Source organism: Manis javanica, chromosome 8 (genome assembly GCF_040802235.1).
Source record: "Manis javanica isolate MJ-LG chromosome 8, MJ_LKY, whole genome shotgun sequence".
Classification (NCBI taxonomy): Eukaryota; Metazoa; Chordata; class Mammalia; order Pholidota; family Manidae; genus Manis; species Manis javanica.
This window is the reverse complement of record NC_133163.1, coordinates 41,898,542-41,917,383: the sequence shown is the minus strand read 5'-3', so window position 1 is coordinate 41,917,383 and position 18,842 is coordinate 41,898,542. Positions and strand designations below refer to the sequence as shown.

The 18,842-nt window shown below is 39.6% G+C and overlaps 1 protein-coding gene across 7 annotated transcripts in view; it reads right to left on the bottom strand.

Moving 5' to 3' along the window:
• Positions 1 to 18,842, bottom strand: part of ARMH4 (armadillo like helical domain containing 4) — a 179,310-nt gene that overhangs the window by 120,899 nt on the left and 39,569 nt on the right. For 3 of the 7 annotated variants that reach the window (XM_037007073.2, XM_037007076.2, XM_073242340.1), the window contains one exon: positions 1,795 to 3,214. In XM_037007073.2, the coding sequence (XP_036862968.2) occupies positions 1,795 to 3,214 (1,420 nt within the window). Of the gene's footprint in view, positions 1 to 1,794; positions 3,215 to 4,190; positions 4,241 to 10,888; positions 10,953 to 11,601; positions 11,732 to 14,308; positions 14,441 to 18,842 lie in introns of those variants that run through there. The other 4 variants (XM_037007099.2, XM_037007080.2, XM_037007066.2 and 1 more) reach the window with 4 other exon arrangements.

Below are 18,842 nucleotides of genomic sequence, written 5' to 3'. Positions count from 1 at the left end.
AATGATTGGCATCTGAGTTGTTTACTTCTTGGAAATACCTATAATCACCAGAAAATGGGTAAGAAAGTTTTTTGGCCATTCCCTAACAACTGTTGTCAATAATCTCAATTTTTCATATTCTTTTTAACTCTATGGGACAAAAAAAATTGAAGTGAAAGGAATTACTTGACTGCTGTTCTCTGTACAAAGAACATATAGAAACATTTTCATCAATTTGGATAACACAGTCAAATTGGATAATTCCAGTCTGAATGGTACTCTACACCTTCATTTACTCATCTACTGAACTGAATAGTATTTATTCAGTACCTAGTATGTGCCAGATATTGTGCTATATGCTGGGAATAAAAAGAAGTTTCCTGTTAAAAGATTGCATTTACATGAGAGAGTTATGACTAAGTAAGGAGTATACTCAGTAATCATGATAATGTTCATACAATTCTCTAAATCATTTTACTTTTGAGGCTGTATTAACAGAAGTTAGTGTAAGTCTAATACATGTGGATCATAGATTCAATTGTACAATGAATAACCTGGAACTTTATGACCTAATGCTCTAGGAATATCTGAAAGTGTTATGAAGAACTGAAGTAAACTTCTTGTTCAGTCATATCTAGTACTTTCATGGACCCAACTTTCTTTATGAAATGTAACAACCTACTTAACATTTCCTAGAGGCTTCTCTGAAAGCTTACAGTATTGAAAGCTTACAGGTTGAAAGACCTGGCATAAAGTCTTTAACAAATGAATTGGACATGTAAAATCAATCTTTTATCATTTTAATTCAATGTAACACTTTATAAAACACTTTACCAATTTGCTATTTTTTATGAATTAGGCTACTTAGCTGAAGTAACAAGCTGTGCATATTTCAAAATATTTTGGAGTGAGCATAGGTACATTACAGTATGTCTCCCCTTCTTCATGCTGTTATCTGACCAACTAGACATAATAAAAGAAAAACATTATCCATTAGCAACAAATGTAAGGGTTGCCAGCTCATAACATTCACAGATGTAAAGGCCAAGAGGAAGTAGAAAATGAAGAATCAAGCCAGCAGAGAGGAGATCTATCAGTTTTTAGGCTTTTTTCCCCCCTTTCTTTCTAGATGTATTTCTTTTGGGAAAACAAAGTCAAAGAACTCATATGGCTAATACTGTGAGATAAATATTTACCAAAAGCTTTTTGGTAAGAAATATCAGGGATGTGAGTAATTTTTACAATAATGTAAATAAGAAACCTACATTGTTTATTATGCCATTTAAGCATACAGCTAATTCTTTCACACTTTCTGTATATTTATACATTTTCATAAGATGTTCAAAAAATATCAGCCTATATCGGTATTTCTCAGTGGTACTGACATTTTGATAAATCTTTGTTGTGGGAGGGCTGTCCTATGAATTATAAGCTGTTTAACAGTACCTTGGCCTCAGTCCACTAGATGCCAGTAGGATCCCTCTATTATGACTACCAAAAATGTCTCCAAACACTGCTAAAACATGGGGAGATGGCTGCAAACGGTTCCCAGTTGAACACCACTGGGCTATAGGCAGGTGTTACATTTGGGTGTAATTTGTATATAAAATATATCCTTTATTTGTTTTCTTTTCATTAAGACTTGGATAATTTACCTCTAAACTGTCTCTTTAAAAACATAAGACAAGACCTAAAACTAATTTTTAAGGTAATTAATACAATGTTCTATGTCAATTATATCTCAATTTTAAACAGTAATAAGATCAAATTAAAGCATTCCAAATTAAGGCTTTTTCTTTTCTTTCTTTCTCTTACCTTTGGATGCATTTCCCAATGGTTGATATGCCTCAGACTCATATTCTGATATGGAAACAGTGGTCTCTAAGAAAAAGATGGCCTTGTTTTCTTTGGTGGATTCCATGAAGTCTGCAGTGTTTTGGAATAGGTTTGCAACAGAGACTTTCATATTTTCCATCGTACTTGTGGGAGTAAAGGAACGTTGATGGGTGAAGGCAGATGATCTCTCACCCCCCTGTGCTATTAGCGGGGCTGTCCCTGTTAGTGTTTCCCCAACAGGCAGCCCCAGAGCCACATCTGCAGCCTCTGTCAAAGATTTGCCCCCTTCCATTCTTTCCATACTGTTATCAGTTACTTGGGCTATCTGAGACATTTCCATTCTCACCTGAGACTCTGTATTATCTCCAAGATTTGGGGTCTTTATCTGGCTTATACTCTCTAATTTGGTGTCATCCCACTCATCGCTTACAACAGAGGCAGCTGGAACAGCTGTGCTGACACTCACTGTGACTTCTGAGGCTCCCAGCAGGCTGCCAGCTTCTGGCCCAACACTCAGGGTGTGCTCAGAGCTTGTGAGCCAGTGCCTGGCAGCAGTAGCCTGTGCATGATCAGCTGTCATCTGCCAAGGCGCCTCCCCTTCTGGCATGAGGCTTCCAGGCTTGATGCCTGCTGTGGGCTCAGCACCAGGAAAAGAAGCTGTCCTATGCTCCGTGTCTGCTTCGAATTTCTCAGTCCTTGGATTGGTGGTTAACATTTCTTTAGTATTCACATAGGATGAAGGTGAATGTCCCAGAGTAACTCCTTCCTGACTTTCAGTTGCAAACAACTGATAACCCACATTCAGAAAACCTTGTGTTGCCTCTGTGGTTCCTTCTACCACAGGTTGAATGTTGGTACTACTGAGGCGTTCCTCCTTCTCATCAGCATTTGGAGAAGCAGTTGCAGCGATAGGGTCAGTTACCATGACCTTGGCATGTCGGCTTTCAGGAAACATTCTCTCTGGTTGGCTGGAACCAAACACTCTTTCCCCTGCTGGCACCTCTGTCTCGGTCCCAGTGTAAATGCCAGGGCTCTCAGGCTGCATAAGCCCAGCTCCTGTAGGATGGGTTTCTTTGTTAACAGGGAATACTTTATTTGATATTGTTGATGGTCCCACTAAGTCTATTGCCGGACCTTTGGAGACCACCAGCTGGGAAGTACACTTTGAAGTAATGAAGCCTAGGTCATCTGTGTCCATCGTCTCAGACTGCCCTATGTCTTCATGAACAGGTGCTGTCTCCCTTCTTGTCATTTTGGGGAAAGCCAGACATTGTGTGGCAAAGTTGAGAAGTAGAAGGCTACAGAAAGCCAGACAAATGTGCGATACAATTGGTCTACTCATAGTGGAAGAGAAATGTGTACATAAATTTGCAGAGCTGACAATTCCAGTAACTGGGTCCTGCAGAAAAATAAAGCATATCAAACTGTCATATAAATATATTTTGTAAATAAGCCCTTTTAAATTAAATCATAAGTAAAATAATCTCCTTGACTTCATGCTTAGGGGTGGTACATAAAAGAGAGCTGTTCTATTTCTTCGTACCATTGGGACATGGGTAACCCAGTTTATTTTTCCCTGATGAATTTTGCAGCTGATTTAACTTGAAGCTCTGTAGAAATAGGTACACAAAGTTCAAGTTCTAAGTTCATCATATCTTAAATACCTACTTGAAATAAACTACCCTTGAAGTCACATTTGCAATATTCTCCCCAAATTCCTCTATTAATCATGTAGTCAAATGACTGCAGAAATAGCAACATGTCCATGATGAAGAAAGTAAATCTTACATTTACCTACATCACATTCAAAGGACCTGTTAAGTATGCTTTAACAGTTATAAATATCATCATAAAACAGTGACTATCAGAAACATTCAAGAGTTAAATATATAAATGATTTTCAATTAAAATTTGTATTTAAAATTGTTCAATTATTTCTTTTCTCTGTACAACTTTAAAAATTATAGACAAAAGCTTCATATTTCAAAATCTAAGGATTAAAAAAGGTAAGAGTCAAACAATGCAAGCAAATATGTTTTCAGGAAAATTTACTTTTAAGATAGCCAAAACACATCTTAAATGATCAATCTTTACTGAATGCACATCACTATAAGATTAAGATTTGTTGTATTTTTTTAAAAACTACCAACACTTCCATTACAAATAAAATTATATTAAAACTGCAATTTTCCCCAAAACTTAAGGGGTTGAGTTCTTTTTAACTACTTTGCTGAGGAGGGCCCATTCTCTTTCTATCATCAGAAATTTCTCAGATGCTGCAGATTTTCTAGAAAATTAAACCTAGGAATGAAAATTCTAAAATAAAAACCTCATCTTTATAAAAGCTATACTTTCATGTATAACCGTTAACCTACCTAGGTTAAGATGGAGAAAAGGTCAAGTCCTCAGGGCATGAACTAGGCAGCTGAAGAGAAAAAGAAAGTTGCATTTTTCTGCATGAGGAAAGAGGAATCCATGGATCAGAGCCCTTGCCAAAGTACTAGCACCCTGTGAATAAGTCATCTTGGAAGTGGATCCCCCAGCCCCATCAAGCCTCCAGATGACTGTAGCCCCAGCTGACATCTTGACTGCAATGTCTTGTGAGACCTTGAGCCAAAACCAGCCAGCTAAGCTACTCTCAGATTCCTAATACACAGAAATGGGACAAAATAAAAAATATTTCTTGCCACCGAGTTGGGGGGCATCTGTTACACAGAAATCTTGAATCCGCAGTACTTTGGGAGAATATAGGAATGGGATGATGTCATGAGGTACACACGTGAAGGAAAGGAGCAGCCTATCAGGGATCATAAATTTAGTGGCAGAAGAAAATTGAAGCCAGAAGTGACTAGGAGAAACATAAGCCACCACCACTACCTCTAAGAATCCTCAGATAGTAAGAGGAATACTACAGTTCCCTAAATACAGGATGAGGGTTGGAAGCAATTGTATTTAAATATTAAATTATATACAGACAGCTAGCATTGTTTTAAAAGGAGAAAATATGAGAAAGGCAATTGTATTTAAATATTAAATTATATACAGACAGCTAGCATTGTTTTAAAAGGAGAAAATATGAGAAAGATAATTGAAAAAGGGGGGATAGCATGTGCCAAAGCCTGTTAACATTCTGGATGTTAGTTACCATGGTACTTTAGATGAACCATAAAGCATCCCAGGTCACAGCCAGGTAACAGATCTGGTAACAGCACTTGGTCTGCTCTCACTATTTTCCTTCCTTAAAACAAAAACATTTGATGATGGGGGGAGTCTAGTAACCATAATGTTGCTCATGTAATTGTAGATTAATGATACCAAAAAATAAAAAATAAAAAAAATAAACTGTAAGAGCTGTGAAGCAAGAAAGAGTGTTCACAGTTGATGAAACAACATTTTTGGATTTCTGTACAGATAAATTGAACTATGAAACTCTAGGTAGTTGAACATTTGTAAAAGCTATAGAACTCTCTGGTTCATTTCTGATCTTTTCAGAGAGCTGTCCTTTCCTGAACAAATATTTTCCGATTCAGTGAAATCTTACTAAACATCCCAGAAGACAGCAGTGGTAGCCTGAAAGCTTGGTCTACCTGAACGCATGTTTCTGGATAAAAACCTGAAAGAAACAGGCTATGATGAATGGCAGCAGAGTTCAGAGGGACAAGGACTGGGATAAGAAAAATGATGCCTGAATCTAATTTAACATTACTGTTAAAACTTGTTATGCAGTCCTGTGCAAATGGTCTCAGTTTCTCCTTTGACAACATGAAGAGTTAAATAAAACAATCAAAAAAAACGAAAGAGATATTTTTGTATTCCCACAACTTTGCCATCAAATAGGCAAGGCACTCAAATGATTGAGTGAATGCTTCATGGTTTCATTATGTGTCTGGAGTCATGTAGACTGACAGGAGAATTTTATGAACAAATCAGATTGCAGCAGGGTAGTGGGGTAGACAAATCATAAAGATTTAATATAACCTCAATTGCTTTTCCCAAACAGAAATTTTCCTTCAAAGTTTTGTTTTCTTCTAGATCTTGAGCTTTAGAATTACTATGTGAAGGGAATTCTGCCTTTGCTCTAAAACTTTCCTTCTGCAATTAGGTGTCAGCCACCTGGTTTCTAAATCCAATTACTACAGAAAAAGTGGAGGTGAACTGCAAGCCTATTCTATATCTGTGTATTGCAACCATATGCTCCTTCTCCCTACTATTCAAAGCAACGCCTGAACTTTAAAAGAAGCAGAAAAGACAGCCTGTAGAAGTGGCTGCAGGGAATATGTCTACAACTCAGAGAAATTGGTATATGACCTTCAAGTTCTAGGCCTTTCTCCACTTTTCAAAGCACAGTGCAGGTTCAGAGAGCCACTTCTATGAGCTTGGTGGCCCCCACTGGGAGTTGCATGACCTTAGAGAATAAATAAGGAAAGACTGACCCTTGTCAATTCAGTGACATTTATAAATCCTAAATAATCATCTGCAATCATAATTTGAAGGTAAAAGGCCTTTTCTTTTTTCTTCAGCTTTGTATACCCTCCCTGGCAGAGTGCCTGGCCCAAAGAAAATGCTCAGTAAATATTGACTGAACAAACAGATGAATGTCTCTAGCCCGCTTTGCTGGGGAAGGGGGAGAGAAGATTTCATTGCTTATTAGAATTCATTGTCTTAATTATTTTAAATTAACTCAATCATAAGAATATTTAATCAACGAATGAGCATTTCTCTAACTTTTCCCTTACACTTGACCTTGGATGCTGCTTTCTTCTCACTCTGTCCCTCAGTGCAAGTTAACACCGATAAATAAACTCTAAGAAAATTGCTGAGAGTGGATATCAGCTTCTACTAGCTTAAAAAGCATCCCTTTCAGAGCAAGTCAGTAGCACTTTGTCTATCACTTGCTATCAAGGTATCCTAATGGCTCAGCAGTCTTCTGAACAATTTACTGCATTTCTGCCACCGGTGGGCAGATAAGCTGGTCTGTCAGGCATTATCTTTGACAATCTTAAATAGATACAGTTCCGAATCTGTTTCTTTTTCAAGGCTAGGCATATACAAGTTTCAGAGACAAATGAAAGGCAACCTAAAAAAATTCAGTCTTAGCCGTCTTGTTAGACTAAATACTCAGGTTTTTTTAAACACTTGGTCAATATTTTTCCAACTACAATGTATATTAAAATGTATACTGCTATTGTTCAGTGTGTTACAAAATGGAGACACACAGAGGAACCAGTGTGTTAAAGCATTCTCATCAATGACAAAGCCATTTTTTTCACAGTAAACTGAGTTCCATGTCTATAAGGAACATGAGCACTGACTTAAGAGTACCCAAGACAGAGGAGGCCTATTCAACATGCCCAAGCCTGGTCACAGTCTGCCTGTTATTTTCCTTTTCTTGGGATAAACCATAAATAGCTGCTACAGTGTTCCGGAAAGAAAGCTGCCTAATCTTAGACTCTCATTGTCTCCTGGAAGTTACTTGGAGACACTCCATCTTCTTCACCTAACGTTGGTGTCGTCTGAACTGCTCAGCTTTACATTCTAGATTCACGACTTCTGCCGATCTGGATCCTTCCCTTGTGATAGCTCTTAGAATCGTCCCCTCTTCTCACCTCAATGGATTGTTAAATTGTCTCTTAATTGATGATCCTGTTCAGACTTTTTCTTCTCCAATTCATTTTATACAATCCAGTTGATTTATTAATAAAGTTGGCAATAATTAATCAAAAATGGCTACCATTTGTGGACGCTATGTGCCTAGTGTTGCAAGTGCCTTATGTAAATTATCTAAATCCTTACAACTAGTGGTATTACCATTATTCCATGTTTTTTAGGTGAGAACACTATAGCCTTTTGGAGAATCATTAACTTGCCTGTGCACTGGTGTTTGTTTTTGAACTAGTGAATGGTCAGACTCCAAGTTCCCTGCCTTTGCCACTACAATTCTCTGCTTTTCCAAAGCACATCATTTAATGACCTCAAACATACAATTGCCAGACTCTGTATCTCTGCTGCAGTCCCATACCACTACTGCCCAGGACCAATACTGTCAGCAGTTGAGTACACTGCCCTCTTATGAGTGATAATCCTCATCTCAGGTTCCTACATTTTGCTCAAGACTCCACACTAGCCGTACACTCCCTCTGTCTTCCCTATCCCAGGTCCAGGAAACCCTGGCCCCCCAGGTCCATGGCCTGTTTACTAACTGCTGTCGCAAAAATGCCTTGCCCATTCTCTTCCCACCCATAAATCCTCCTGTCTGTGAGCCTTGTCACCTCAAATAACACTACGTCCTTTACACGCAGACACATGTGTTCAGCTTCCTGTGTTTGCCATATAATTGCTAATAGTTGTAGGCACATAGAGGAGGTGTTCGATAAATGTTTGCTGGTGTGAAGTGAACATGAAAAATCATTTGAGCATGTGAAAAATAATGTTTAGAGTCTGTATCTTATATTGTAATATTTTCAATGACATTTCATGGTCTAGCCATTTCTAATTATATGTTTTGTTCATCACAAAGCCAGTTTTAGCTATTTATTTAATGTATCATCTTAATATAATAACTTGTGTATTCTCATTTCTGCTCTATCTTCAGTCTTCAGAGAAAATAGAGCAGAAATATTCTTTTGATTTCATTAAAAAAAAAAAAAGACTAACAGTAACGAATGGTAAGTCTCAGAGCTTCTGGTCAACTTGCTTCCCCACTACCATCTCACCTTTTAAAATCCAACTAGTGATTTTTTGTTTGATGTTGGTAAAAGGAAACTCTTTCCTTTCTTTGTCTGAATCTTAATAATCTTCCCATTCTGTGCTTTTCCTGATCCTCAGTGACTGGTGTGTCACTGTGTTATCTTTTCTTTTTTTTAGTCCTTAAGGTTCTCATTGCCAATACTATTTCATTTGACTAAAGCCAAGCTTATCAAGACTTTATCCCAGCTGCGGCACAAAGCATTTAAGTATCCTATTTCTGATTCACTGTGCTATTGACAACTGTCGCTGGCTTGATATATTGACTTTAAGATCATCTGGCTTCCTTCACTATGAATTAAATAACTGGAATGACAGATAATCCTTTCAGCAGCATGTTCAACCACAGTGGTAGGAGGGAGAATGCAGTAACCACAAACAAAAGCATGGTCCCCCAGGAGGCAAGCAGCATCAGTGCTCTCAGAGAAGAGGGTAAGTTGGCTGCGGTCAAGATGGTAACTCTGGCAAATACCAGCCAAGTGCTTTACCATGTCTGCAGATGAAAGCTAAGTTCTAGAAGTTGAGCCCAAAGCGTTATTATCTACAATTCAGCAATGGAGACACATGAAGATATCTGTGCCTACCACCCTTACAGCATCATCCTATCCCTGGTAAAAGAAGCTGGACATGAGCTTTAATAACTGGCTTCAAGCTCCAGGTCTACCTTAGGCAAATCACTGAAACTCAGTTCCCTCACCGCCAAGTGGCAATAATATGCTCATTCTGTTTTCTTCAAAGGGTGAAAGAGAGACAAAAAAGTGATAACAGACATGAAAACAACTTGAAGAACAAGTTTTAAATATCATACAATGTAAAATATATTAGTGTAGCACTGACATGCATTCCCTCAAACTACAAAAATGTGAGCAATTGGAAGCATCCCTAATATCCTTTTCTCCCCTGGAGATTTTCACGGAGCTTCCCCTTTCACATTGTCATGTAGACAACATGACCTGGGAATTGTCTGATGTTTGCAGAATCCTGTCCTAATCAATCTTACTTGACAAGTTCTTCTCCATCCATCACACAATTCTGTTCAATGACCCAATCTGACATTTCATTTCTGTTCTTTGTGGTTCGCAAACCTCATCTGTTTGACAAAATCTCTATGTACTAGCTGGCATTTAAGGAGAAGATAATCCTCAGGTGGACATTTCAGAGAATAAACATAATATGTAACATTTCAACCTGAAACTTGATCCAGATTCTTTTCTTAAAACCACCCAGTAAACACTATATGGAAAACAACCACACATCTTAATTAAGGAATGAGTTTTCATTTTACAGAGATTAAACTCAGGTTCCCTCTGAACAGTCAGCTTCCCTATTTGAGAATAAACAAAATCAATGAACAAAAATACAATTTCATATACAACATTTCCAGCAAATAGCTGCTGAATAAACAGTGAAGTACACCTTTAGTTGAAGAGTGGAAATTTTTCATAACAAGGAAGTCTGTCTTCCTCATTTTGATTCTTCACTGATATTTCCCATCAAACTATTTCTGTAATACCAATCATGATATTGGAAAGTCTAGCAGGAAACGCTGGAATATACCGGTAAGGAGCCTCCCATGAAAACAAAGACAAATCCACATCTCCCTAATTGGCTCTGTTGCTGTAGCTACCTTAGACTCAGTGAGCCTAGGGAGATTGAATAAACGCAATCAATATCAAGTCTGCTATGTAAGTGCTTGGTTCATTATTATGACAAATATAACTCTACCTTATTCATAAGAGAAAGTCAGACGACCCTTAAATCTGTACTGTCTTTAAAAGTAGCACTGTTCTGATGCTGTCAACTCTCACCCCGGTTTTGAGATTTTTTTCAGTAGATGCTATAGTGTAGGCTTCTGCTGGCAAGTGCGCAGAAGTCAGCTAATGGCTCTGAACAGGCTTGGATTGGAGAAGACTCCTCGGGTACTTGCGATCAATAAAGTACACAAAAAGGAAGGGGAGGCATGCAAATTCTAATCACACATCTTGCTCCCTATTGAAGAAATCCTTCAGAGCTCTATGGATGGTTTTGTGAATCACTCTCACTCCCCCTTATATTTCTAACTAAAACTTCCAGAGAAAGAAAGCAGACACTTTAAAGCAACCTCTCCCCTCTCCTCTCCACATCAGCTCTGCCCTAAAACTAGGTGCCAAGATCCGGGCAGATCCTCCAGATCAACTTGGGAAGGCAAAGACTTCCAATCTGTGAACACTCAAAACTCTTGAGGGTTCTACATTTTGTTCCCCGCGGCTGCTTCTAGCCAGGTCGCCACCCAGGGCTCTACATGTTTGCAATCAATACAGGTCGGGTTGTGTCGGTGACCAGGACGCACCTGCGACATCTGTGCGCCTCCAGGCAGGCAGCACCTCCCATTCTGGAGTCTCAGAGACTGACCTCCTCCGCGTCTATACCTGAGGCCTCTCTCCAATTAAGCGACCTTTTCAAGGAGCATCCTCCTGCGTGTCCTGGGGAACCGGTCAGGGTCTGAGCAAGGAGGTTCCCGTGACATTTCTGTGCTAAACACTCAACTGTTTCTGCAAAGTAGCAAAACACATTCGGTGGCCACGGCAGCACCCTCGGCTGCTGGACACTGGTTGGCATCGGGGACACTGCGACCCATGCTTTGAAAGGAGCAAGTCGCAGTCTTCGGGAACTTCTCTATCTCCGCTGTGAGATTGGGATGGGAGGAAGAGAAGCAAGCCAGCCCACACAAAGGCAGCCAACCCTGCAAGCTCCGGAGCACAAAGGCCCGCTCGTTGGTGCGGAGCCGGGAGGCTGGGCTTTTGCGAGGAGCGCGGCGAGTCCTCTGAGGCCTGCGCGCCGCGCCCCGCGCGCCCGGAGCTGCCACCGCGCACCCCGCTCCGGGACACCGCGTGCCGGCGGGGGCTCAGGGAGGACGCCTGGTGCACCCCGGACTGCCGCGCTACCCGGACTGCACCGCTCCCGCGGCGACCCCGCGCCGCCGGGGATCCGGCTTCGTCTCTGCCCCGGAACCCCGTCCGCAGCCGCGGCCGCCGGCGTGGCAGGAGCCGGGCCCGTGCTCACCTGTGCGCCCTCAGCGGAGCAGAGCGCGGAGAGCGGCGGCGCCAGCGCTCGGCATCCCCGCGGCGGCCCCTGCAGCGGCGGCGGCTCCCTCCACTGTCTGGGGCGCCAGGGGGAGGGCGCTTCGCTTTGTTGCTTATTCATGAGGCCGCCACAACGGCTGGGGATTGGGCGGCAGGAAGATGTGCCCGCCCCGGCTCCGCGGACACTGACACCCGATGCCGTCGCTCCACGCCCCTCGGCGCCCACCTCCCCGCCTCCGCTCTATGGGGGCCGCGTCGCCGGCTTGGGTCCTGCCCCAATCCGGGGTCCTGGGACCCCTCCAGAGACCTCCTGCCCTGCTGCTCCTCTCACAACAGGGCTTCTGCGGCAGCACTTCTACGGGGAAGAGACCGTTTTCGCTAGCAGACCCCGAATTTCTCTGGTCCTGGTTTGGGGCAAGGAGGGAAAGTTGGAGGCTGCAGGATGTTCCATGTGGAAAAGGTATGACTCAGCCATGACTCTAGTAGGACCCTGGAAAGGAGCTGTACAGAAAGTGTCCTCTTCTCCATCACTCAGAGAAGAAGTTGAAAATAACTGCTAATAAGAAGTTCAGTTTACTGAGGTTGGCACAATTCTAGGCACTTCTCTCAGTACCTTAATCTAATCAGTAATCCTAAAAGATGAATATTGGCAATCCCATTTAACAAAGGAGAAATTTGAGGCTGAAGGCTGTGTAATTTGCCCAAGGTCTTTTAATGTGGCCACCTGGAATTCACGACGTCCGTTCGTAAGTCTCTCAGGGACTCAGTTTCCTCTATCTATCACTCCCAATTGTGGGTAGAGAGGGATGTCAGGAATCCAAAGGCCCATTCTAGAAAAACCCTCACAGACTTGACATTTGCAACACGCTTTCCACATATAGTATCTCTTGCACTTATTAACCTCTTCTTTATAAGAGCTGTCTTCAGTTATCTTAAACACCTTGATGCCACACATCTAACACAACACACAAGGATGCAGTTATCTTACTCACTCCACGTCTGTTTAGAAGATACCATCTTTGTACTTCCAGAAAGGTCGTCAGCAATAGTTGTTGAATGAAATGTGATTGAATTGAATTGAATTGAATCGAATCTGTAAGATCTGTTTTTGATGTGTATTCAATGTAATACAATATAATGCATTATACTGTAACCAACTTTCTACCTTCATTCAATACCCTCCATGGGATCAGCCACACAGATCATGAACAAATTATGTTTCCACATTTTTTTATGTCAATTGTTTGAAATTTAGACCACATTTCTTAAAAATAATGTTACATAGTATGGTGAAATTCCCAGCTAGACCTCAAAATTGTGTCTACTTGACCCATGTGCACGTAAATAACAGTACTAAACAACAACAGAAACAACAAAAACCAATAAGGTGGGACCAGATGATCAAGCAGAATAGAAGACAGCAGGAGAAAAGGATTCCAGCTCCTTATGCCTCTAGGGCCAGCCCCACACGCAAACCTGAAACAAAGTTTGACATTTTCTTGCGTCTCGTTCTGCATCCCTCTCTAACATCCTAGTGTTCTCTTTAGAAACACATAATACTCTAAGTCCCTACTACAGAACACCACTCCCCAGGCCTGCCTTACGCTCAGTTTTCCATTCTCCGAAATCACCCTTTTCCCACAGAATTTCTACTTCCCTTTTCCAAAATAAAAATTATTCAGCTATACAATTAAAGTAAGGTGGTCTTATTGGAACTCATTTATACTACTCCTTTATCCTGCCCAAATGGTTTGTACTGCTTTAAACAACTCTGATCAATGTAATTTATCTGCTGTTGGTACACAGCAGTGATAATAAGATCTGCTCTTCCACCCAAGCACACAAACAAATTATAAATCAAGGGAATTTGTACTCTAAAAGTCAAAACAGTAAATCCACACACAATGAATGTTATTAAACTTTTATAGGTAAAGCAAAAAATTGTATGTGTGCATTAAAAAAAGTTGGGGAGCACCCAAAAACCAAGGTAATAAGGAAGCTCAGAAGGCAGTTTGGGGATTACAGGGTTATTTTATCTGATAGCCTTTGCACTTCTACATGATTACTTAGTCCTGGTTGGTAAAAGCCTTTATCAGAAAAGAATCAGTCGTATGTCGCAAAGGACCAGATTACCAAATCCAAGAGCAAGGAGTGGACAACGTCCTTCAAATTCCGTGAGGAAAGCCTTGGCAATGCACACCTGAGCAACATGGGGGCGCTGGTGAGGCTATCACTAAATTGGGAGGAAATGCTTCACAGTATGTCACTTATTCTCTTTATTCTGATTCCCACGTGCCAAGTAACTATCCGAAAGCTTATTTCCCATGTGCATTGCCCACAAGGTACTGCTGAAATAGATATGTGTGAGCTGGATTATGTGTGTCTGTTTGTAACGGATCTACCTCTGATGCCCACAGAAGTTAGGTTCCTGATCTTGCAAAAATGAGGACAAGACATTGAGTGGGGCTGATGTTACCAAGGTAAGTGTCACTTAAGGCTCACATAAGGGCTCTTAAAAACCATCTGGCAGGACTTCCCCAGACTCAGAGCCAATGTTTCCTGAGGATGTTTTTAGTTTTAGATTGTTTTGTTTTTATTTGAAATTACACTAGCGACAAGCACATGAGGCCATAAAACGAAATGAAAGAGGCACATGAGAAAAAATTTTCTTGGAAAGTTGAGTTTACCTGGAATCTCCTCAAAACCATTCCTGTCTTTCAGAGATACTTCTTCGCTTCATTTTTGAACCCTCTAAAACTCTTTCTTTGGATTTTGTTGTCCTTATAGGCTTCTGAGGCATCCAACAAAGAGGTCCAGCCCTGCAGGAGGACAGAAGCTGCTATGTAGAATTGGGGTCAATTGCAAATTGGATATTTAAATCTTCACTGCAAAAGACTGTCTTCCCTTTCTGGCCTTCCAAAAAAAAAAAGTTCATGAACATCAGCTTTTCAGCATCTCCCAATGTTTTCTGCCAACTGCTCCCTGACTCTAATTTTCTATTGGAGATTTCCTGGTTGCTTTTAATTTTTTAAGTTGAAATTCCCAGCAGTAGACTTCAGTGTAAAATAGTTATTGCTAAGCATACTCTACTCACTCTGGGTATTGAATAATATTTGATGGTTATGGTGATGATGATGTAAATAATGGTAAGATATTAGAATCAGTTTTGTTAATTCTAATAGATGTTTTCATTATATCCAAAACCCTCAGAACACTTGACATGACCTACTTCAATGCTGATGAGCTTGGATTTTTAACTTCTGCTAAATTTTGTCTTCAGTATACAGTTTATTGGGAAGACAAGTAGAATAAATCCAATAACAAAATGGCTTTCCTTAGAAGAGCAAAATTTTATACACTGTAGTTGCTCTTAACTGTTAACAGCCCACTGTATTTATCTATCCTTATTATTTAACTCTTATTATGCCAACACCCACAGGAATCCTCTTGCATCTCTGCTCTTCCCAAAAAGACTATTATAATTACAGAAGAAGAATATTTTATGTATTACATCACTTTCTTTTTTTATTGAAGTATCATTGACATACAATCTTATATCGGTTCCAAATGTACAATACAGTGGTTCAAGTTACCCATATTATCAAATCCTTACTCCCTCTAGCATTACCTTCTTTTTAAAATCTATTTTCTATATTATAAAATGTTAGATTTCTTTAAACTGTGCACTTTCTTCTTCAGTTCTAACAAAGGGGATTCTTTCTATTGCCTTGAAAGTGCAAGATAAGAGAGGAAAGGCCTGCTGATGTGGGTACAAAAACAAAATTTCTAAATAACACAGCCATTTACAAAGAAACTGTTTAGATAAAATCAAGGATGAAAATATTTACAAGGAAGAAATCTATTTTTTTCTTTTACAGCCCCAAATAATGTCCTTGTGAGATTGTAAAAATTATTTTTAAGAGGTTTGAACATCAAAGGTCTAATGTCTCCTGTAGAATATACCCTTCAATCCTAAAAGAATTGGTCATTATGAATAACTACTCAAAATAGCACTTATAACTCTAGAAAATATATGAATTGTCTTTTATTATATCAAACAAATGAGTCTTATCTCCATCCTTGTCTCTTTTTTTAATATGCCTAGTAGGAAATAATTCGGTGTCTTTAATAGATTCCTTATTGTAAATAATGGGCATGAGATATTTATTATTAACATAATGGTACCACATCTACTGCCTATATTTCAAAGAAAGATTGTTTATTCCCCTCTGCCTCTACCAAGGATAGAACTAAAGAAAATGATTTGACCAGGAAGGGCAAAGCTCAGGCCCAAGGAAGCACTCGTGTCAGAGAAAATTCTTCAAGACTGAAATAGATTAGTGAAAGAGGTTATATATTCTCCTTTGTTCTAGGATTATAAAAAAGTGTGAATTTTATTCTGGCTGGGCTGGGGTTTCTGATGAAACATCACTGGCTCACTCAACAAGGAAATTATGGGAATAGTTGTAAATGTGGGAAAAGTACCAAATGTAGTTACTGCGACTAACTGCATTATTGTTTATAATTTACATTCCAACAAATGTTGCATATTTTACTTTTTAAAAATATGACTCAGGAGTTTACATCACATTCAGGATACACAGAGTATATTCAATCTGCAGCACATGATAGTAAAAGCAGAAAATGGTATACTATCAGTGGAGTGTCAATACCATTACAATAAAGATATCCTTAGGGCTTATTACCAAATAAGACCAACAATTTGACACTGGATTACCAAGGTTTAAATATGGTATGGACATCAGTGCCAAAAAACAAAAAACAAAAAAACTTTCCTTCAGTGTAGCAATGAACCACCTCCTAAATTCTCTGTCTTTATACATTTTGGCTAATTCTTCTGACCAAACTGTCTTTAAATGGCAGCAGAATTGAGTTTGTGTTTTATAGTCATTAAGCAATGAGTATGGCATCATTTAATGTGGGCTCTCCATTTATTTTGGCACTGAGTGTAGCTCCATTATTAATCAAAAAACTTGTGTTTTGTAGAAAGCATGTGTTGTGTGTGAAGATATATAACCAAACTCAACTGTTCTCATAGATCTTAAATTTAGTTGAGCGGAAAAAGTTAAACACATATAAGCATTACCAATAATTACATAAGACAAAATTTCTCATATTCTCCTTCAACAATCTAAAAGTGGTACTAATTTGCATCATTTTTTTTCATGGTACTATTACAGAGAGGAAATATCTGATAAAATCTCTATGGAAAGTCCATGACTTAATATAGTTACTACCTGTGTTATATAACCAGCTTCCCCCCACCACGAATTGTAAGCTCTCAGAATTAAGACAGTGTGTTTTATATAGGCTTATCCCACAACACCTACAGCAGTGTCTTGGTATAACAGGTGTTCAAAATGCATTTGTTGACTGTTTAATTATGGTCATAAGCTTATTACCACAATAAACACAGTAATTGCTCATTTTACAACTATGAAGCATGAACTGAATCCTAGGATGTCAAGGAAGTTTGATGAGACTTCAGGATGGAGTAAATTAACCTCATACAATGTAGATACATCCCAATGTAGGCGCCTCTGAGACTAAGGATTTAGTAATTCTTTACATCGCACAGGAAGGAGTTGATTTGTGTACGTATATACCCTGCCTGGAACCAGAGAACTGGGCCAATTGATATCTGAAGTCCCCTTCTAACCACAAGTTTGCAATCTTTTTAATTGATAAAGCTCACATTTATTTAAAGAGGAGTCATTTATAAACAAGAAATATCCTGAGGGTAAAATTTAAAAAAAACAAAAACACCTGCTTCAAGCTAAATCCAGAACTCTTACTCCATCAAGGTCCAAATCCTTTGAAACAGCCAGAGCAATATGTTTTGTTTATTTATTCTTTGTCAGGACCTATGACATAGACATAAAAGACGCATTTTGCAAAATCAGTTCAAAGCAACTCCTCTGCAACCTGTTAACAAAAATAGCCAAAGGGGAAAAAAATTTCTTCAAAATAAGAATGACTGAAAATATGTCTCATACAGAGAAAATTATTTACTTTTGGACTGTTCTAAAGAGTGAGGCATCACCACAAAAGAAGAAAAAGTATTGTGTCCAAAAGATTCCAGTCAAGATAAATGGGATGATCATGTAATGTCCTTTTTTTTTTTGCTTTGAGGAGCCTTCTATAAGGGATTTTCAGGCATAGTGACGTGGTTTTTTTCCTTCCATTTCTTTCTTTGTAAAAGGCATTTTAAGGCACTTAACATTGCTAGCTCATGTTCATTTTATGACGTTGTCCTCAGCAGTCGTCTTATGTGGATGAGCACTTTTCACTCAGATCATGTTCTTCTTGGTTCATCCAAAAACAAAAAAGTTTTCTTTCCCTGTTAGAGTCCATTTTTCCAGTAAGTTCTTCTTATCTGTTTTCCTTTTCCCATGCATCTTGCTCCCTAGATTCTATATGCTGCCTTGGAAGTTTAACATCTTCTCTAGTGTGTACATTGTTCCTTGTTTTGAAGATGCAAGCCTGAGCACTTTGGCCTTATGCTTTCTGATTTCAGGTCTTGAATGCCCATGTGCTGCTGTACCTGAGGCAGCATTGAAGACATGACCAAATCCCACACAATGCGATGCATTAGTCATTCACAAGCACTTTTACTGGCTTTCTTTTGCCCAAGGCACAAATGTAAGCAATTGCCTTTACCTCTTCTCTCTCTCCTTTATCTGGGAGGGGGAAATGCAGCCGGCATGAAGAGCATCTTAAGCAGATGATAAATATATGGAAAAAATTAAAATATTAGACAATACAAATATTTTTCCCATCACAGAGAAAGATGGTTACCTCTACTTTCTACCTCTTTCATTTACCTCTAGGCCCAGAAGGTGGACTTTTGAGCAGAGAAATGAGAGTGAAGGTACTTGAGTTAAGGGATAGAAGAGACGCCTAGATTCCTCCTTCCCTCTACTAGTCTTCTTTAGGGGCAGCCTTGAGGATAGAAACTTTGAGGAGTACAATCTGGGAATGGGGGTGATAGGCCTGGGAGGCACCCTTCCTTTGGGAAAGCTCAGTGGGGTTGGGCCTGGGTGGAGTTTTACTTTATACACACTGATTGTTAAAATAATGAAGCACTTCCACATCAGTTAGTGAAAAGCCATTATCCTAAACTGTTAGGCCAAGCCCTTCCCTTCCCAGCCTCAACTCCTCCCGCCTACCTTCCCACCATCCCAAAGTAAAAGTGGGGGT